The sequence below is a fragment of the Pelmatolapia mariae genome, linkage group LG4 (assembly GCF_036321145.2).
Source record: "Pelmatolapia mariae isolate MD_Pm_ZW linkage group LG4, Pm_UMD_F_2, whole genome shotgun sequence".
Classification (NCBI taxonomy): domain Eukaryota; kingdom Metazoa; phylum Chordata; class Actinopteri; order Cichliformes; family Cichlidae; genus Pelmatolapia; species Pelmatolapia mariae.
Genome location: NC_086230.1, coordinates 29,295,996 through 29,314,043, shown reverse-complemented (window position 1 = coordinate 29,314,043; position 18,048 = coordinate 29,295,996). Strand labels below are relative to the sequence as shown.

The 18,048-nt window shown below is 42.2% G+C and overlaps 2 protein-coding genes across 3 annotated transcripts; one reads left to right on the top strand and one right to left on the bottom strand.

Annotated features, from left to right (window-relative positions):
- Positions 1-137: 137 nt before the first annotated feature.
- asb16 (ankyrin repeat and SOCS box containing 16) lies at positions 138-5,259 on the bottom strand. The gene is made up of 6 exons (XM_063470816.1): positions 4,841-5,259; positions 4,493-4,760; positions 3,756-4,164; positions 3,561-3,644; positions 1,184-1,294; positions 138-1,096 (listed from the first exon to the last, which is right to left on the bottom strand). Exons 1-6 carry the CDS (start codon positions 5,175-5,177, stop codon positions 911-913), a joined length of 1,395 nt encoding a protein of 464 aa, XP_063326886.1. The 5' UTR covers positions 5,178-5,259; the 3' UTR covers positions 138-910.
- A 958-nt stretch (positions 5,260-6,217) lies between these two features.
- Positions 6,218-16,963, top strand: hrob (homologous recombination factor with OB-fold). 2 transcript variants are annotated; one of them, XM_063470815.1, is made up of 10 exons: positions 6,218-6,348; positions 6,527-6,577; positions 6,756-7,736; positions 7,938-8,021; positions 8,786-8,920; positions 11,107-11,215; positions 15,181-15,266; positions 15,356-15,478; positions 15,618-15,843; positions 16,805-16,963. In XM_063470815.1, the coding sequence occupies exons 1-10, from the start codon at positions 6,337-6,339 to the stop codon at positions 16,858-16,860; spliced, it is 1,863 nt and encodes a 620-aa protein (XP_063326885.1). In that variant the 5' UTR covers positions 6,218-6,336; the 3' UTR covers positions 16,861-16,963. The 2 variants fall into 2 exon arrangements, with proteins under 2 accessions (XP_063326885.1, XP_063326884.1); XM_063470814.1 differs by lacking the exon at positions 6,218-6,348 and having other exon boundaries at positions 6,427-6,577.
- The last annotated feature ends 1,085 nt before the right edge of the window (positions 16,964-18,048 follow it).

Below are 18,048 nucleotides of genomic sequence, written 5' to 3'. Positions count from 1 at the left end.
AAAATATTTAAACATTTTCAAATAAACAACTAAGAAAAAAACAATCCTATGATTTGTATGGCCCAAAGTTGTTCATAGTTTCAGTATTTATACAAAACGAAATCAGTGAATTAAATGGATAAATATTTGAACTCTGTGTTAGCCCTGTAATAGACTGGCGACCGGTCCAGTGTGCACCCAGTCTCTGCCCTATGAGAGCTGAGAGAGGGACGACAAGCATTTCAAACTTCCTCTGACATTAACATCAGGACAAAAACTGTTCACCAGGAGCTTTTTTTCATTGATTTCTACAATCGAGCTTCTCCTGTAAGTGGCCCAGTACTTTTCTCCGTATAATATGCCAATTCAGCTACTGCAAAATATGTACCTATATGTTTAGTTCACCACTCCCCCAATGCTAATGTCAAACACCTTTTACGCACATTTCAGTTGAAGCATCTTCTTCTTCAGGTTGCTCCCGTTAGAGGCTGCTACAGCATAACATCTGCCTCCAGTCCACCCTGTAACCCTAGCATCCTCCTCTGTCACGCCAACCGTCTGCAGCTCCTTCTTCATTGCTTCCATGAACATTTCGTATACACATATAGCACCAACCAATCCAAATCAACAGTAAATAGCCAAAACTTTTTATAACATCATCTGAACGTTTTTTTTGGTTATTTCTCTTCTCCATGAACAAATAAAACCATTAAATGTGTCTGAATTTCACAAAAAGTAAGTGTTAGTTTAAAATAGTATCACAGACATGCTATACATGTTACATACATTTGTGTTCTTCAGTGCAACTATTTTTGTAAAGTTGAGTCACACGCTCATTTCTATCATGTGTATCTGAGGGTCACCACCTGAAAACCCCTGAAATCTAAAATAATATAAGTTTCCAATGAGGCAAGATACACAATATGTACAGTCAGAAGAGCGTGCCATCATTACAGAGCAGCAAATAATCCCTCACACAGCTGGGAATGTCCAGTTTGCTGACAACTGAGTGACACTGGGCTCCTAAATGCTGACGTAAAGCACACCGACAGAGATGCTGCAGAGAGCGAGGCTGAGCACTTCGCTGACGCACCAGCTGGAAGAAAGACCGTTGCTCCTGAGGCAGGGAGGAAGAAAAAGAAACACTACAGTGCTGAAGGTAAACAAGCAGAGGAGAGTAGATTTAACACTGCGGAGAGCTCACCTCATACATCTCAGCAGACACAGCATCCATCCATTCACAGGGCGGGAGGTGGGGGTACGAGTTCAGCAGCACCTCGACAGTGGTCAGGGAGAGGACACACTGCTTCAGCATCTGCAAATAAAACACTGCTTGTAAAATTTGACAGTAACTAATTAATCAATCAATTAATAGCTAATAACATTTAAGTGAATGTTATTTTGGTAATAAAACATGTTACTTTATGAATTTTATGTCATTTGGTACCAATAACTATTACATGCTGATGACACTGGTGTCACAGTCCATGTTTTTTGCTGTGTATTTGTTAAGTTTTTGTTTCCTGTTTTGATTTAAATGACGTTCTTTCTCATTCTGCACATTTTTCCAGCGTCTCCTGTGTTTCTTTGCCTTCCTCTGTTTTGTCTGTGCTTTAGTTTCCTTGTCTTCCTCATCTGTTCCAGCCCTGGGCCCTGCCCGGCCTCTCATCCTATGACAGCTGAGAGACGCTCCATTAAAGATTCACCTCTTCTCTATTTCTCCTGCTTCTGCTGAGCACATTTAGGTCCTCTCTACAACTGACACATAAGGGCCCCACCCACTTTATTAGGTACACTTTGCTACTGTGTGTTGAACTCCATTTTGCCTTCAGAAGTGCCTTAATTCTTCATAGCATAGATTCAACAGAGTACTGAATACATTCAGCGGACAATTTGGTCCATGTATAAATGATGACATGATGCAGTTGCTGCAGATATGTCACCTTCACATCCACCACGTCCCAGAAGTTCTCTATTGGATTGAGCTCTGGTAACTTTAGAGGCCATTTGAGTACAGTAACATCACTGTCATGTTTAAGGAGTTGATGAGTAGCAACCGGTGTGGTTTCTGCTGCTGCAGCCCATGGGTGTCCAACTCCAGGCCTCGAGGGCCAGTCTCCTGCAGGCTTTAGATGTGTCCTTGATCCAACACAGCTGATTTAACTGGCCTCCTCAAAATGTCTTGAAGTTCTCCAAAGGGCTGGTATTGAACTAATCATTTGCTTCAGGTGTGTTGAACCACGGTGATATCTAAAACTTGCAGGACACTGGCCCTTGAGCCTGGAGTTGGACACCCCTACTCGAGCCCATCTGCTTCATGGTTTGATCTGTTATGCATTTAGAGATACTCGTCTGCACACCTTGGTTGTAACAGGTGGTTATTTGAGTTTCTGGATTACCTGGTTTCTATCAGCTCTTCTGAACTATGACATAAATGAGGTATTTTCTCCCACAGAACTGATGCTCACTGGATATTTTCTCTTTTTCAGACCATTTTCTGTAAACACTAGAAATGGTTGTGTGAGATGACCAATTTTGGAAACACTCAGACCACTCAGTCTGGCACCAACAATCACGCCACCTTCAAAGTAATTGAAATCACCTTTCTTCCCCATTCTGTTTGAACTCTTTGTTTTTTGTTTTTTTACCATGTCTTCATGCGTAAATGCACTAAGTTGCTGATGATTAGCCATTTGCATTCACAAACAGTTAAACAGGTATACCTAATAAAGTGGCAGGTGTATTTATATAATTGTTCACACTATTAAATATTTGTTCTTGTGATAAAAGGTTTCATCACTAATCACTGAGTCTATTCTCAGCTCAGGCATGTCAAACATAATGAAAGTCACTGCAGTATGAGAGATGTGCATAACTCTCTTTAGCAGCAATAGAGAGCCTGGTTTCACTCCTGACTTCTCATGTTTGAACATAAACCATGATCTTTCCCTAAATAAAACAGCTAGTAAAAATGAAACTAAAGAAAGGCCGAAACAGGAAGCAAACTGCAGACTACAGCGTCTCAGCCGTGTTCTTTCAGCCACCACACTAGCTTACTTATATGCCGTTTAAAACGAGTATTATAAACCCAACTTCCAACTTTATAAAAGTCAGGATTTCTTGAAATGAAGAGAAAGACTTAATTTGAATAAAAAGGACATATTTACATTATTCCTTTTTTCCCCATGTTCACTTTTTGCTTTTTATGTTCTCACTAACTGTGTTGGTTTTGTCTAATTTGAAAGTGTTTACATTTTTTTATTTACATATTTTATTGTGGATTTACAAAAATGTAGACAGACTTTCCCTCTTGCCCATCTAATATTTCATGATGTTTTTTTCTTGTTTGTTTCTACTCTTCAGACTTTGACATGTATTAGTATTTCATTTAAAGATGTTTTTTGTTTTTTTTTACAATCCCTGATATAGAATTTATCTAAACTGTTGCCTCATAAAGTTTCATCACCACACTGACAGCACTGGCATGGAGTCAGTGTTGTCGGTGTGCGCGCATTAGATAACACTACAATTTATATGCAGCAGTTCTCACATTCCCTCACAGCGTGGCTGTTTGATCAAACCTTTGGTGAAACAGGCTTAGCTCCGTGGTTCAGAAGTGATTGTGCAATTGCTTCAGGTTGCTGGTCCGGGAAATCTTCTACCACCTTAAGAACCAAGCAGAAAAGTTTTTATCCGACTGCTCGAACTTAAAAATGTGTTTCTGTGTTTGCAATGCTAAATAGTACTTTGTTGCTCTTATACACAGCATCTGCTACCTGCAGCAAACAGTCCATGGCTGTGTATCCTGCACAGTTGGTGACATCAGCCTTGGCCCCATGCTGCAGGAGGAGGTCTACAATCCTGGGGCAGCAGTTTGCACAGGCGTTGTGCAGTGGAGTGTGCTGCTTCCTGCCTGCAGTTCGAGCATCGGCTCCTGCATCCAGAAGCTTCTGAACCACACGAAGATAGCGTCCGGCCTCAGATGGTCTCTCGGCTCCGGAGCATGCAGCGTTCAGAGGGGTCTCGCCCTCTCGATTTGTGGCTAACACATCAGCTCCGTGGCTAAGAAAGAGCTGGACGTGCTCTTCGAGGCCTCGCCGAGCAGCCACATGCAGAGGTGTGAGTCTTGACTCCCTGGTCCTCACGTTGACCTCTGCACCTCCTTCTAAAAGCAGCTCAGCACAGCTTTAAAGAATAGTACATGTACTGGTCACGACATGCACAATATCTACATTCAGTCCATAAGAAATCCATCTCCCTCAGATATTTTTCATAATATCTCAGAAATGTTTTTTCCTGGCTCACTAGATTTGTATAACATTACGGTCTATTAAACTACTTTTTTTTTTTTTATTTACCGCAGTTGAGAAAATAGCCTTTAAAGAACATTTTCCATATAAGACAAGATTAATATAAAGCTTTGCTTCAGCTACTCCTTGGCAACAATACCCTCTGCTGAATATTTCTATTTAAGCACAGTAAGAATAAAGTCGTCAGCTTTTTTAGCACTTACTGGAATGACTGGGCAGAGGTACAGAGGTGAAGAGGGGCACTGCCATCTGCAGCCAACAGATCAGGCTCTGCTCCATGAGAGAGCAGCAGCTGGACACAAATAGAATGGCCACCTATGCAGGCATCGTGGAGGGCTGTGTTGCCTCCAGGGTCATCGTTCACCTCCGCCCCACGAAAAAGCAGCTCCTCCACACATGCTGTGTGTCCTCTGCTGGCAGCCAGACGTAAGGCTGAGGTCTGTTTCACCGTGGAGCTCATGGTCCACATGCCTGGCGGAAGAAGGAAAAGGGAGTTCCTTCAATTAAAGCGTTTATAGAAGATTAAAAGATAGAGGTCTGTAAAGTCATACCCATCTCTGGAGCCCACACCATCTCCTCATGCACTGTCTCCATCAAGGCATTGACCATAGCAGGGTCCTTCAGCACTGCATACACTCCTTTCATGTCCCCGCACATGAAAGTGTTGTGGACGGCAGTGTCTCTGCACCTCACCTGGGGCGGAGGGGCCCTGACTTCCTGGAGCCGCTGCTGACGGGGAGGAGGCCTCGGGGCCCGAGGCAAAGGCGCTCTACTCATGGCTCTCCTGTGAGCCAGTGCTCGCCGTGCATCCTCCCATTCCTGAAACGCCTGCTCCAGTCTCAGAGAGCGCAGTGAAGTAGAGGTAAATGGAAATGTGTCCTTTGACATGGGGCCTCAAAGTCAAAACACAGGTTAAAAAGTACTGATTTCATGCCATTTTCCAGTTTTATCACAGCAGAAGATTAACACATTCACCCCGCTAAAGCCAGCCTCCAGCCTCTGAAGCACTGGGAAGTACTGTTTACTGAAAATAGCAACATGCAGCTTTTACTCACCCTTTAATTGAACAGCTGTGAGTGACAGGAGTCCAAGAAGAGGTCAACTAATACTTTCACAGCTAGAATCAGGTTCACTTCCCTTTGAAATTAAACTATTATGAAGCGGTTTCCAAATTAAATGCCCTTCCGTGGTGGCTACAGTCACAAGATTGTTGCACAAGTTCAGCACTGAATATTAATAGATCAGAACGTAAGCTGATACTAAGTGTTTCCACAGCGGCCACTAGATGACAGTATCGACCCAGCATTTAGCTCTATTACGGTCATGAACGCCAAAGAGCATATAAGTATCAAGATAGACCTATACAAATCAACGAGGAAGGCCACGTGATCACAACTTTAAAAAGTGAGTAAATTCATAGCGTCCCGAAATTCACGTAGGGGAAAGGTGGTAAGAAGAAAAGCCAATTTGGACTTTATTACGAATAAACGTGATAGCTTTCACAACTACGACAGCTGTCTACCTGAACATCTACTGCTCACGAGTAAAAAAAATGAAAATGTTTCGCTCTCTCAGAGATGATACTAACTCGTCTGGATGTCTCAGTAGAATTATTTTTGGGAGACTTTACAAAATTGCTAAAGAATTTTGTCTTTTAAGAAAAATGAGTATTTGCGTGAATCGGTTATTTTTATTAGTTAGATAGGTTTGTCATTAACCACGTAGTAGCGTCGCTAAACTTGGAACAAAAACGGAGCTACATCTAATGGGAATGGGGATTGAATCATCTCGCTTCACTTCAACCTCCTTTGTAAAAACATTCCTTACGTCATCACGTCGTGTTTGAACGTGGCGGCGCGATACCAAGCAGTACAGCCCAGATAAACTTTACCTGTAGCTGGCAAGCTAGTCTCGCTTAACTGTAGTAAAAAAGGATAAAAATAGCAGAGATCATATTTGTAAGCCGGCATTAAATGGCAATTAATGTCTTACAAAGTTTGGTATATTTGTTCAAAGTGATCAACAACGGTTTTTATCGCGATAGCCCATGACCGCAATGGTAAGTCCAGCAAACTGAACGCAGCTGAGGCTAACTAAGCTAATACACGTTAAGTAGCTCAAATGTGTGGCACGTTTTCGAGTTTACCAGGACACATTGTTACTATTATTATTATTATTGGTGACATTTATTGTTACTCATGCTGTGTTTTATTGTTGTGTTTCTATTTGTGTTACAGACCTGTAAATTAAGTGGCCTTTTCAGCATTGGCGAGGACTTTGAAGATGAGGTAATAATCAGTAAATAAAATAACACCTGATTTTATTTAACTGTCGTTTCAGGCTGCTTTCTGTCACATAATGGTCCTCCTTCTGTTCCCTCGTAATCCCACACTGTGTGTGTGTGTGTGTGTGTGTGTGTGTGTGTGTGTGTGTGTGTGTGTGTGTGTGTGTGTGTTTGTTTCCCAGGACCTGCTCGAGACAGACTGGGCTTCCTGCTCCGTGTCTGGACCAGCCGATGTGGCAGCTGCTGTGTCATCCTGCGCTCTGCGTGCCTCCTCTGTTGCTCACAGAGAGCCGGAGAAAATTTGCCTCCAGCAAACTGGAGAGAGATCAGCTGCCCCGTGCAATGGCACAGCATCAGAGAGCAGCACGCACACTGCTGCTACGGGACAAACTGTTGCTTTGGGGTTGAGACGGCTCTCATCTTCCTCTCATTCCCGCTCTCCTCTCCCTACTCCTTCTCCCACGCTGAATAACTCCGAGCCAAATCGGGCAACACAACAGAGTCATGCTCACGCTAAGGGGCTGCCGAAGCCCTGTGTGGCTCAGGATGACTTTGATGACTGGGATGTTGACCTGGCAGACCTGGAGGAATGTGATGGCCAAATGGGACGGATGCCTGAACCTCCTGCTCCACATGCGCCCGCAGTAGAGCCTCCAGCCAAAATGCTGCGACCCTCGACCTGTGGACAGACTCAGACACTACCTGTTCGGACAGTGAGGGAGCTTAGCGCCGCATCCAAGACTTCTAGCTCCACTGGTCACAACTTGGCTCCTTTTCCACCTGTCCAACATCCAAATCCTCGCCCTGCTTTCCCATTAGCCCCTCCACAGAGGTCTGACGTTTTCCCTGGCTTTACTGCAACTTCTCCAGCCCCAAGCTCTTTTTCCAGGACGATTAACAAACCTCAGCAGCCACAGAAAACATGTACAACTCCAAGACCCTCCCCTCAGCCCCACAACCTCTTTGATACAGTCTCCCCGGCACCCTCTTCCTCCCCCTCTCCCTCTGTGAGCCCTCATCCTCTTCACACGCCAGTACTCACCAATCGCCTGGTCCAGCTAGTCTCTGCCTCCAATAAGCTTCCCAAGAAGAGGCCTCGCTCAGAGCTACGCCAGCCCAGGACCCGGCGCTTCCCTGGTCCAGCTGGGCTTCTGCCACAGCAGGTTGGTCTCATGTGATGCTGATGCACTCTCTCCTAATCTGGTTTTCTGCAAATGAAAGCTCAAGCACGGTCAAACCAAGGCAAACATGCCTGAGTAGAAATCAGAAAGAAAATGCATTAGTTATGTGTTTTGTTTTGGGTTTTTTGTTTGTTTTTATTTCCCACCTTTGTGGCATATAGTGATTTAAATTTCCTCTCTCAGCCTCAGGGTCAGAACCTGGATGCGATTGTGGTTTCTGTTCCTCAGACTCCTGCCCATGGGGCTGTGGCTCGACTACCAAGTCAGGTAAATAAAACAGGTTTTTTAAAGAAATTGTCTTTAAAATATGGACGGATAAATCAAGGTTTTGATGTAGTATGTTCTCACCTGATGATTAATTCTGTTTACTAAATCCATTCTGAAGAAACTGGGACTTTAACTTAAAATTATTTAATATTGGATTATTTCTCGACTCTTTTTAGTTCCCAACAAAAGCCTATAGAAAAATCTTTGAATTTTACTCCCTAATAGGTGCACCATGCTGAATTCCATCTTTTCTATCACTGTTGCACCTTCAAAAGCAGACAAGATTACAGAAAAGGCTTGAAAATGCCAGGTGTCCACACGGCGTGAGGCCAGTAAATCATGAACAGATTTTTTTTTTTTTTTTTTTTTTTGGCCACATGGAGGCAGCGGATATGAATGACTAAAACAGCACTGACACCACCTTATGAGCTGACATGGCAAAGAGCTGCCTATTTACACATCCAGCTTGTTAATAGTCCCCTGATGTCAAGTGCAATATTCTCTCACTTTTGCTCTCCTGAAGGAAACATCTGGCACATCAGCTGCTTAATGCTTCACTCTGTTCAACAGCTAGTCTACGTAGGACGGAGTATCTGCCTGCCAATTTGTGCATTGTTTGTACAGGATGCAGTACTCTACATAACACTATTTACAGTTATTTGTGTGAAATATTAATTAGAGCCACTTGGAAGAACCAGCAAAGGTCAAGAATTCCATTTATAGTGTCGCTGTATGTTTGTGGGTGTAAAAACTTTATGTTAAAGGCTTCCAGCTCACAGACTGAGGAAGAAGAGTTCAGTGGCGGTGCCTGGGCAACGATGAAGATGGAGATGGGATTGGATGAGAGGAATCCATCATGCTTCCTGCACTCCTACAGTGTGGTCATGGTGCTTCGCAAGGTGAGCTGACAATGTCTTACACAAATGGAGAAAAAGTCCCACTCATACTGTTTATTCAAGCGCCGTCTAATATTTAGGTCAAGCCTCTTTACAAGTTGCGTGTCTTCACACCACAACGGCCCGTTTGCCGCCGTTGGAGGTCTATTGGCATAATCAGGACAAATGACGGCGCTGTCCTGGAGGTGTTGTGTAATTATAAACAGTACGATCGCTCATCAATCACACTAATGGAGACTCTGCTGTCGCTCTCCTGTAGCTGTGTGTGAAGGGCCGCCAGTGTGAAGTAGCTTTGAGTGGCAGTCATTTTGAAACCTTACACGCTGGTTTCTGCTGTGTTTGCTTGTCACTGGCTCCGTTTAACAGGAGCAGAGTCGGTGGCAGGACGCTGGATAAGCTCGTTCAGGTTAAGCCGTTGACGTGAATGTCGGCTTCCCCAAATCCTTGTTTTTCGCGAATAAACAAATTGCCACACCGCCCCAATTTGTTCTAACAAATGCAGTGTAAAGACAGGTTGATCTCAAGAGGAAATCCTGCTCACTGTTGTGTATTTACTTCCATCAGTATATCTTCGTAACACCAGATTTGTGGTTAATTTAAAAACTGAGGTTAATCAGTAGGGTGGTACACTGGAGAAGATTTGATATCGTTTTTAAAGTTTCTTTCAAAGCATCAGGTTATCATAGATTATCAGAATGACTGAACACTTTCAGTTTATCTAAAGTAAATAAGGCTGGGTTTATAATGTGGAAACACTCGCAGACAGCTGTGGACATCACAGATGATTAGTTGTTCCTATTCCACTTGAGGGATGCTTGCACAGCTGGCGACCTTGCAGTTTTGGCACATTGGAGGGCACATGGATGTCCACATGAAGAGATTCAAACAGACCCTCGCATTCTAGTTGATGTCAAAAGTATTACACCCACATGAGGCACTTTTAAGCAACTCCAAACCCTGCACCTTCAGCACTTACGTAAAAGACAACATGTTGCATTGAGATGCGGCTTTGCACAGAAATCAAACCCCTCCTGGACAATATGATGCCATATTTTCACCCAGTCACAGTGCACTTTGCACTCTCTTTACTGCAGTGCTGTGAATTAAAGCGAATGTGGTTTAAATTCAACACCACGCTGCATCAGCAACACTGAAGTTTTCAAACTGGCTGTCACCGAGAGAAGGAAGGCTGCAAATATACTCAGGCTTTCTCTTGCTTTGTGCTCACAGCCACCAAAACATCAGAGGCCACAGTCAAACAAGGTAAAAAGCAATAATTCTGTCCATTTGCGAGGCGTCCTGGCTGGCCATTTACGGTGCCAAGTCCCCAGCCGCCTCCCAGAAACCAACCTTCATGTTTATGTCCCTGTAAATTTTAAATTGCGCATCCTACAGCTGCAGGTAGTCCACTGCCAAAATAAAATTTCCTCCATGCTGTTATATTGCAGAAGCATTTTGTTGGATAAACAAGCGTAATTCTGCCCCAGAACCTCAAAAGATGATTTTTTTTATTCATTTATGTTTTTTTTATCTTTGTGGGAGACGAGCGTGTTCTTGATTTGTGTGCACAGCCAGCAGTTGTTTGGGCTTGCACTTGCCCACTGTACTACCAGCCAATCAGCCCAGCTAGACCTCCGGTCCTCCTCCTCTTCCCATCGAAAATGTAATAAATAGTGCAGGTGGTAGGCTCTTATGTGAAAAGCCCATTATCCCTGATGTGCTGATAGATTTAGAGCTTAAATTTGAAGATTTAGAAAAAAAATCTGAGAAGTTGCACACAAGAGTTTTTAAAATTCAGTATCCAATTGGAGCACAGAACATGTGTTTACACAATTAAAAAAAAAAAACAAACAGTTGATTCGGTTATTTTCTTATAATGCTAATATTAAATATATATGTGAGTAAAATGTGTGCCATGAAATCAGAGTGTCATCAGACAATCCTCAGCTGATTTATTTAGCTTACATGTTTTCCTTAACACTTAATGGAGTTCTGTTTTCTACTGTATTCAACATAGAAATGCTTCAGACTCATTTTACAAGCTAAAATGTGATATTTTTGCTTGAACCATTACTAAAAAGATGAATGATCAACTTTTTTTTATATTTAATCTGTTAATCCATCAATTATTTAGAAATATTGTTGGCAAAAGTTATCATGTGTGTGTGTATTTTCCCTCTTCTTGTTAGGCTGCACTGAAACAGCTGGTCAGAAATAAAGTTCCAAACATGGCTGTGCTTCTGAAGAGCATCGTCCACACGCATGCTGATGCCAAGGCAGTGTTTAAGGACCCGACAGGTAACAGACAAACCCAGACACGCTCAGTCTTAAAATAAATATGATGATTCATTGTGAGTCAATTACAATGCTCAACTCTAGTAGAGCACTTGAGCCTCGAAGCAAACTTCGGTAGGGAAAAGAAACAGAAAAGCGTGTTAACTAGTGCTGAACCATGGGAGCAGAGGAGCTGCAAGCTTTTTCCTGCACATTTGACATTTGCTCACTGGGAGCTCGCCTGATTGAGCTCCACGAGGTACGAGAGCAGAGTTCAGCTATTGTAACACGCTTGATTGCGTGCACACATACGCACATGTACAGGCAGTCGGTACACACACCCCGTCTTGCCCAAACAGCAGGAAGCCTCTTTCTTCCCGGCACTCGTTTCCTCTCCCGCTCTTTCTTAAACCTTTCCCCCCACTTTTGTCTGACGCACCTCTAAGCTGAGTCGGTTGCCATGGCCCCCAGAGAGCAGCCACATGAGGTGAACTGATTATCATCACTCAGGAGTGGATGTTGCTCTCAACACCGGACTTAAGTGCTTATTAGTGATTCAATTGCCACAGATTGGCATCAGTAGTGGGCGGGTATTAAGTGCTTTTGACACCACAAGAAACCGTTTGCTTAGTCATGTGACCCTGACCTGCTGGAAGGTTCTTCGTTTTTTTACCCAGCAGACAGTGTTATCTGAGAAGCTGCTAACAGCGCGCGCTTAACATCCACTAGTGCTGGGGGGGGGAAACAAGCTGATGAGAAATTAATCAACATATTGGTATCTTAATCATTTATCATTAACAAAAAATATTGGGCTTTCATCATCATCATAATGTATATATAAGTATGAAAAATGGGGATTCAAACACTTGTTTCTGGTGAGCGATGAACTCTTTCATGTCGCTGCCGATCCCTCGACATGAAAGAGGGACTTTGTGGACTTTTTGCAGTTTAAAATGGGTAAAATATTCCTAATGTGTACATTGGGCGACCGTGGCTCAGGGGGCTGGGAAGGGCACCTGTAACCGGAAGGTCGCCGGTTCGATCCCCGGCCTCTCTGTCCTGGTCGTTGTGTCCTTGGGCACAGTACCCTACCGCCTACTGGTGTTGGCCAGAGGGGCCGATGGCGCGATATGGCAGCCTCGCTTCTGTGAGTCTGCCCCAGGGCAGCTGTGGCTACAACCGTAGCTTGCCTCCACCAGTGTGTGAATGTGAGTGTGAATGAATAATGTCATTGTAAAGCGCTTTGGGTGCCTTGAAAAGCGCTATATAAATCCAATGCATTATTATTATTATTATTATTATAAACACGACTCGGTGCGTATGACAGCAGTCTGGTGGTGGAAAAAAATGGAAACATGGATCTTTAGATCAGGTTCTTGACAGCGGAGTCTGCTGTGGTGTTAGAAGATGTCGTTCTGAGCTTCAGGAAAGTTTTTCAATATTTTCTGATATTTTTATATTTATATGAAAACAGAAGAACCATATCTGGGAGATGCTGATGAGGATCTTTAGATGCAGCTTAGCTGTCTAATAAACATGCAGTTTTATTCTTATGAGTTTGAAGAAGGAAGCTGTGGTGTTAAAAGGTTTTTATTCCAGGCTTGTTCGAAAACTCTCAATACAATCTCGGATTTATTCAAATCCTTTTTTTTGGCTTTCCTGTTGTGTGTGTTTTTTTTTTTTTTTTTTTTTTTTTTGCCCAAACCGTTACACTGAATATGTCAGAAAGTTTATGGAAATGTGTGCAAAATGCTGCTGTCTCTGGTTTCTTTTGGAAATTTCCGTTAAACATGAATATTTGAATCCTCTTGGGTTTGAATATTTACTCGGAATAATCACATCACAAAGTGTGGAAAAAGCTTTCTTGCATTGTTAGAAATGTGGATCGGCTTGCAAAACTTTGGGTTACTGTGAATAGCTAGGCACGTAAAATGTGACCTGATTCTTCCAAAAACGATGACACATTTATTTATTTATTTAATTTCACACTCAGTTTCCTGTTTTAGTTTCAAAATGGCCAAAAAAAGGGCCCAAAGCAAATTTTGGGGCATCCTAGATAGTCGACTCTTAATAATGTCCATTCATTACAGCATGGAGAGACTTTTGGTAGAGACTTTTCTCTCTGTTGCTACTGCAGAAGGCATCTGTGCTTATGATTATTGTCTGTTTTTGTCCTGTTTTGTTTGTTTTTTACAGAGATTGTGATATTTTTTGTTTTTGTCTTCAGATTTTGCTGGTAATGAATGTAATCCAGTCTTGCTTCTGCTAGACTTCTTTTCCAAGTGATACTCGCTGCTGCACCCACCCTTTCTACGCCTCGCTTCAACTTCATTAGTCAAATTTTTGGTTCCAAAATGCTTTTAGATGTTCATTTGCAAAATTTCAACTATTTTTCAGACAAAGGAGTCTGCTGTGTCTTCCCCAAGGTCTTTTTGGTGTCACATGGTGGTTTTGATATGAATTTCTTGTAATTAACATCAACTTGACCTTGATCTATTAACTGCTGGCTCTTTATGAACTGAAGAAACAGCTAAATGAATGCACTTTGCTGTCATTTTGGAGCCTTCTCCTGCTTTGTCGGCATGAATTATTTTAACTTTCAGTGCTAGGCAGCTGCTTCTAGGAGCTCGTAGCTAATGATTGCTGGGTCAAGGTTTCAGAGTTGGCAGAGCTGGTCGAGTTGGCAAGCAGAGTATTCATAAATCCTGCAAATTTGGATCACTTGAGGGGTTTACGGAGTTTCCTGTGGCTCAAGATACTTTTTACCTGTCTGAATTACTGCTGAACACACAAACTGGTCAGGAGCAGGTTATGTTCCAAGTTTCACTTTAAAATTGAGTACAAGTGCAGTGTTTCCACTGATGGTTTTATTTACAGCCTGTTTTAAGCGCATTATAGATTCTCTGCTTGCCAAAGCTGTTTTATATGTGCACGCTGTTAAGTTGCACCTTACTAAAACCATTGAATGAAACGCTAATTGTGCATTAAATTCTCACGACTGTATTCGTTAATCTGCTGTCGAGTTTCTTTAACACTGCTGGAACTGCCACTATTAGAATTATATTTATTTTTTACCATGTGCTAAATCTCTGGTCTTCAGTATCATCTTAACTGCAACAGTGTTGCATTTTACTGTTATTTTCTTATGTTCTTTATCTATTTATCATCACCTGATAAGCTCTCTGATTATAGTAGGGACGCTCATAGGGATCGTTTTGTGGATAAGAAGAGTCGTGATGTATGAAACGCCCAGTTTTATGAGAGCGTCACACAGAGTGGGAAGCAGAAAGCCTGGCATAACAATGAAAGGTTTTAGGTTTAGTTGAGCCAGCTACAGCAAAGAAAGCCTGGCTGTGTTGAACTTCCCATGGAGTAATACCCCCTCTGGTCTCTCCTAAAAGTCATTTCGAATAAGCCATGGAGCTGAGAAGCTCATTAGTTGGTAAACCACCACTTCTGCATGGCATTATTTTCCTTTTTTCCACTTCACTAAGCAAGAGTAGTACAAGAATAAAGAGCAGCAGATTAAAAAGAATCTTTAATCTTTACCTTTATGCTGTTTGGGGGTCAGTTTGTCTTCTACTCAAATGTGAATAGAAGGAAAAGAAATTCTGACTGGTATCTTTTTATGAATTCTCCATGTTTTCTTCTTATCTCGTGCAAATGTGCACACTCACATGCACATTAAAGTGAGAGCTTTCTTGCCATTTCATTGAATTATCAGACTTTTTTTGTGGTTGCCTGTCCAGAAAATAAAAAAAAAATATTGCTAGATTAATATAAAAGAAGGTAAATAATGAAGTGTTTCATATATTTTGATCATAAAATACAGATTATGGATAAAAACATATTGGTATTCAAGAAGCAAAGCGAAAAAATGAGGATGTGTTTATGCAGCTAAAATGTATCTTTAGTGAGAAGTTATGAGTAGTTCTGTGTGTTTAAATGTTTTTTTATACTTTATTTCTTTATAATGCTTTGGACTGAAGGGGAGATTCAGGGAACTATTCATCGGCGTCTTTTAGAGGACAGAGCAGAGGAGCTAAAGGTCGGGGCTGTGCTGCTGCTCAAACAAGTAAGGCATACCGCCCACAATCATATAGCTATAGTGTTGTATCTGAGTTGTACAGTGGTTACAAATCAGTTTTTTACTTCTGTGAACAGGTGGGTGTGTTTTCCCCCTCCCATCGTAACCATTACCTGAATGTAACTTCCAATAACCTGCTGAGGATCTACGCTGCTGATGGAGTCAGTCTGACCTCCACTCAGCTTCCCCCTCTGGTCCTGGTGAGCAGGACGGCTGCTGCTGAAAATAAGATTAGCACATCTACATTCCAAGAAATACAAAAACATATTTACATTTTTTTTTAGATATGTCCTGTCAACCTGTCATCAGTCCCTTTGAAACATATTCATTCTTTTCTAGGAGCCGATGTTGCTGTCACCCACTCAGTCTCCCGGTGTCCTTCAGGAGCCAGTTTCCTGCATGCAGCTGATGTTTGATGAAGAGGATGACGAGGGAAAAGATTGGGAAAGACACACAGAGAGAGAGGGAGACCCTCAAGCCTGGGTAGACAGTGGCAGAAGCTACAGCAGAGGCTCCCCGGAGCGTGGTGGGAACACAGCACCACAGGAGCCAAGCTGGGATGCAGGTGGGGCACATGCAGTAACTCTTGCAGACAGGGAGAAAAGAGCTTAGTACAAGCAACACTTGTAGAGAAGCAGAAGAGAGATTAATTCTTCTCACATTGTGAGCTTGCCTGCTGTCGCTCTGAAATAAAATGAGTTATTTTCTGAATAAAACATTAATGATGTTTGGTCACTGGCATTTGACTGCAATTCTGAAACCCTATCAGTCATAGCCTGATTTGTTTTTAAACTGTTTTTTTTTGTCTGATGAGCAAATATTTATCTCATATCTAAAAATGATATGATGCAAAAAGGCAAGCCATGTTTAGGATTCTTAGTACCAGAATTTTATCTCAGTTTGCCTAAATGACAAACACAGTGACTGTCTTTGGAGGACAAATCCTAAGAAATCCACAGTTGAGAATTTCCATGCAGAAATGTGAAGTGTTAGCTTCTTAGGCTGATCAAAATCTAGCTATGGTCTAAAATTCTGGAGCGCAGTCTAAAAACCAATAATGGCAATGACATACAGTGGTCACGTGGGGGCTGTTTGAGCTCCAGCTCCTCCCGCCCACGTGTTGAAATGTCTTTTGGGAACAAACTGAATTGCATCCAGTGGTCACAGCAGCTCACTGCCTCGATGCATGTGAGCGGGAAAACTGGATTAAAATGCTATATACAGACTATTTATTCTACAAATCCGTTATGATCCCATCATGGCCTTTGATCTGGCATCACCCTCAAATCACTCTTTGCATTTTGCATTTGCAGCAGCACCTAATAAAAAATGCATCGCTTTGTTTTTCATCCAACTGAGCATTAGAGCATTACAAGATGAAACCAGCACCATGTGTGTTTTTTACTTAATAACTAACCCACGATGATTGTAGTTGAAAAATTGCAATCATTGCTGTTTTTGTTTAATCAAATGTCTGAGGCATTAAAATACTGTCTCATGTCCTGACCTGTGTGTTTGTTGCACAGATGATGACCTGGATGAACTGCTGGGAGAATTGCCCGAGGATGCCTGCAGCCTCTGATGGAAACTTCACATGAAACTTTACAGACTGTCTCCCAGGACTTGCATTATGACTGACTCACCTTGCACTTCTACCCTCATTTTCCTTTAGAGTCACCTTCTAAACACTGAAATACTGGTACACTGAAATACAGTATATGTTGTTTACTCAAAACTGTTTCAAATCTGTTTATAAATACAAACAGAGAATAGTCTTGAATGAATTTGTTGTAACTGTGCCAATGCTTTGTATCACCGATAACTGATAAGTCGCTCGTTAATTCCAAAAATCTGCCTCTTTCGATATCATCTACACATCCTGTGTTCTTGTAGCGACTTTGAGCCTCTTCTATGTGCGTATTAGAGATGTTTCCCTTCCTTTTGTTTCATTCTTATTCATTGTACCTGCTCCACTGACCTTGAAATGGAAGACTAATCTACACAGCATTGATTTACTAATTATGCAAAATGAAATCAAGGTGAGGCTGCGGCTGTTTTCCAGTTAGTTAGTTTTCAGCTTCAAAGTGGACTGGATGATTTTTACCCTGCTTGTTTATGGTGCATTAAGAGGTGTATCAGAGATTTTTGGCTTGGGATTGCAAGAGGTAGTATGAGTCCCATGTGGTTTCCTGACCTAAGCAGTGTTTACCCAACTGTGCAGTGCATCGGGGTGGAGTCGTACTGTGACTAACAGGCTAATATGGTGGCTTTCCCGACATCTCCTCCCCAGATCCAGACTTCTTCAGCACTCCTGCCTGAGTATAACAGATTCAGGTTAATCCTCATCCTCGTTCTCATTTTGAGTATGATGCAGCTGCTCAAATTGCCTGGTTTAAGTTGAAAAGAGAGGGGGAGAGAGAACAGGGATGATGAAATGGGTTGTATTTGCAGTTTTTCAACTTAGCCGTGTGGCTTAAATAAGTGCATTTACAGTGCGGTCTAAGTATTTGGACAGTTACACATGATCTGTTTGCGCTCTATTTCTGCACGTTGGATTTGTAATGGGCCAGTAAATGAGAGGAGAGAGTAATGATTTTCAGTGTAAATGTAAGGCTGATTACATTGTAGCCTGTCACTGCCCTAATGGATCAACTGATGTTTCTATCCAGACGTGATGTCCTCCTTCGATTCATTTATACTGACTTTATAAGGCAGGTTTGAGAGTGTGGTCAGTGGCTCATCCAGAATAAACAGTGTCCTTTCTAGAAAG

Excerpts from the sequence above, each read along its gene's own strand:
- asb16 (XM_063470816.1), bottom strand. The coding sequence starts at position 5,177 with ATGTCAAAGGACACATTTCCATTTACCTCTACTTCACTGCGCTCTCTG. Across the intron at positions 4,761-4,840 it reads GGTGTGGGCTCCAGAGATGG|GCATGTGGACCATGAGCTCC; the intron begins GTATGACTTTAC and ends TTCTTCCGCCAG. Across the intron at positions 1,295-3,560 it reads CTAAGCCTGTTTCACCAAAG|ATGCTGAAGCAGTGTGTCCT; the intron begins GTTTGATCAAAC and ends TTTTATTTGCAG.
- hrob (XM_063470814.1), top strand. The coding sequence starts at position 6,488 with ATGCTGTGTTTTATTGTTGTGTTTCTATTTGTGTTACAGACCTGTAAA. Across the intron at positions 8,022-8,785 it reads TGGCTCGACTACCAAGTCAG|GCTTCCAGCTCACAGACTGA; the intron begins GTAAATAAAACA and ends TTTATGTTAAAG. Across the intron at positions 15,267-15,355 it reads CTGTGCTGCTGCTCAAACAA|GTGGGTGTGTTTTCCCCCTC; the intron begins GTAAGGCATACC and ends TTCTGTGAACAG.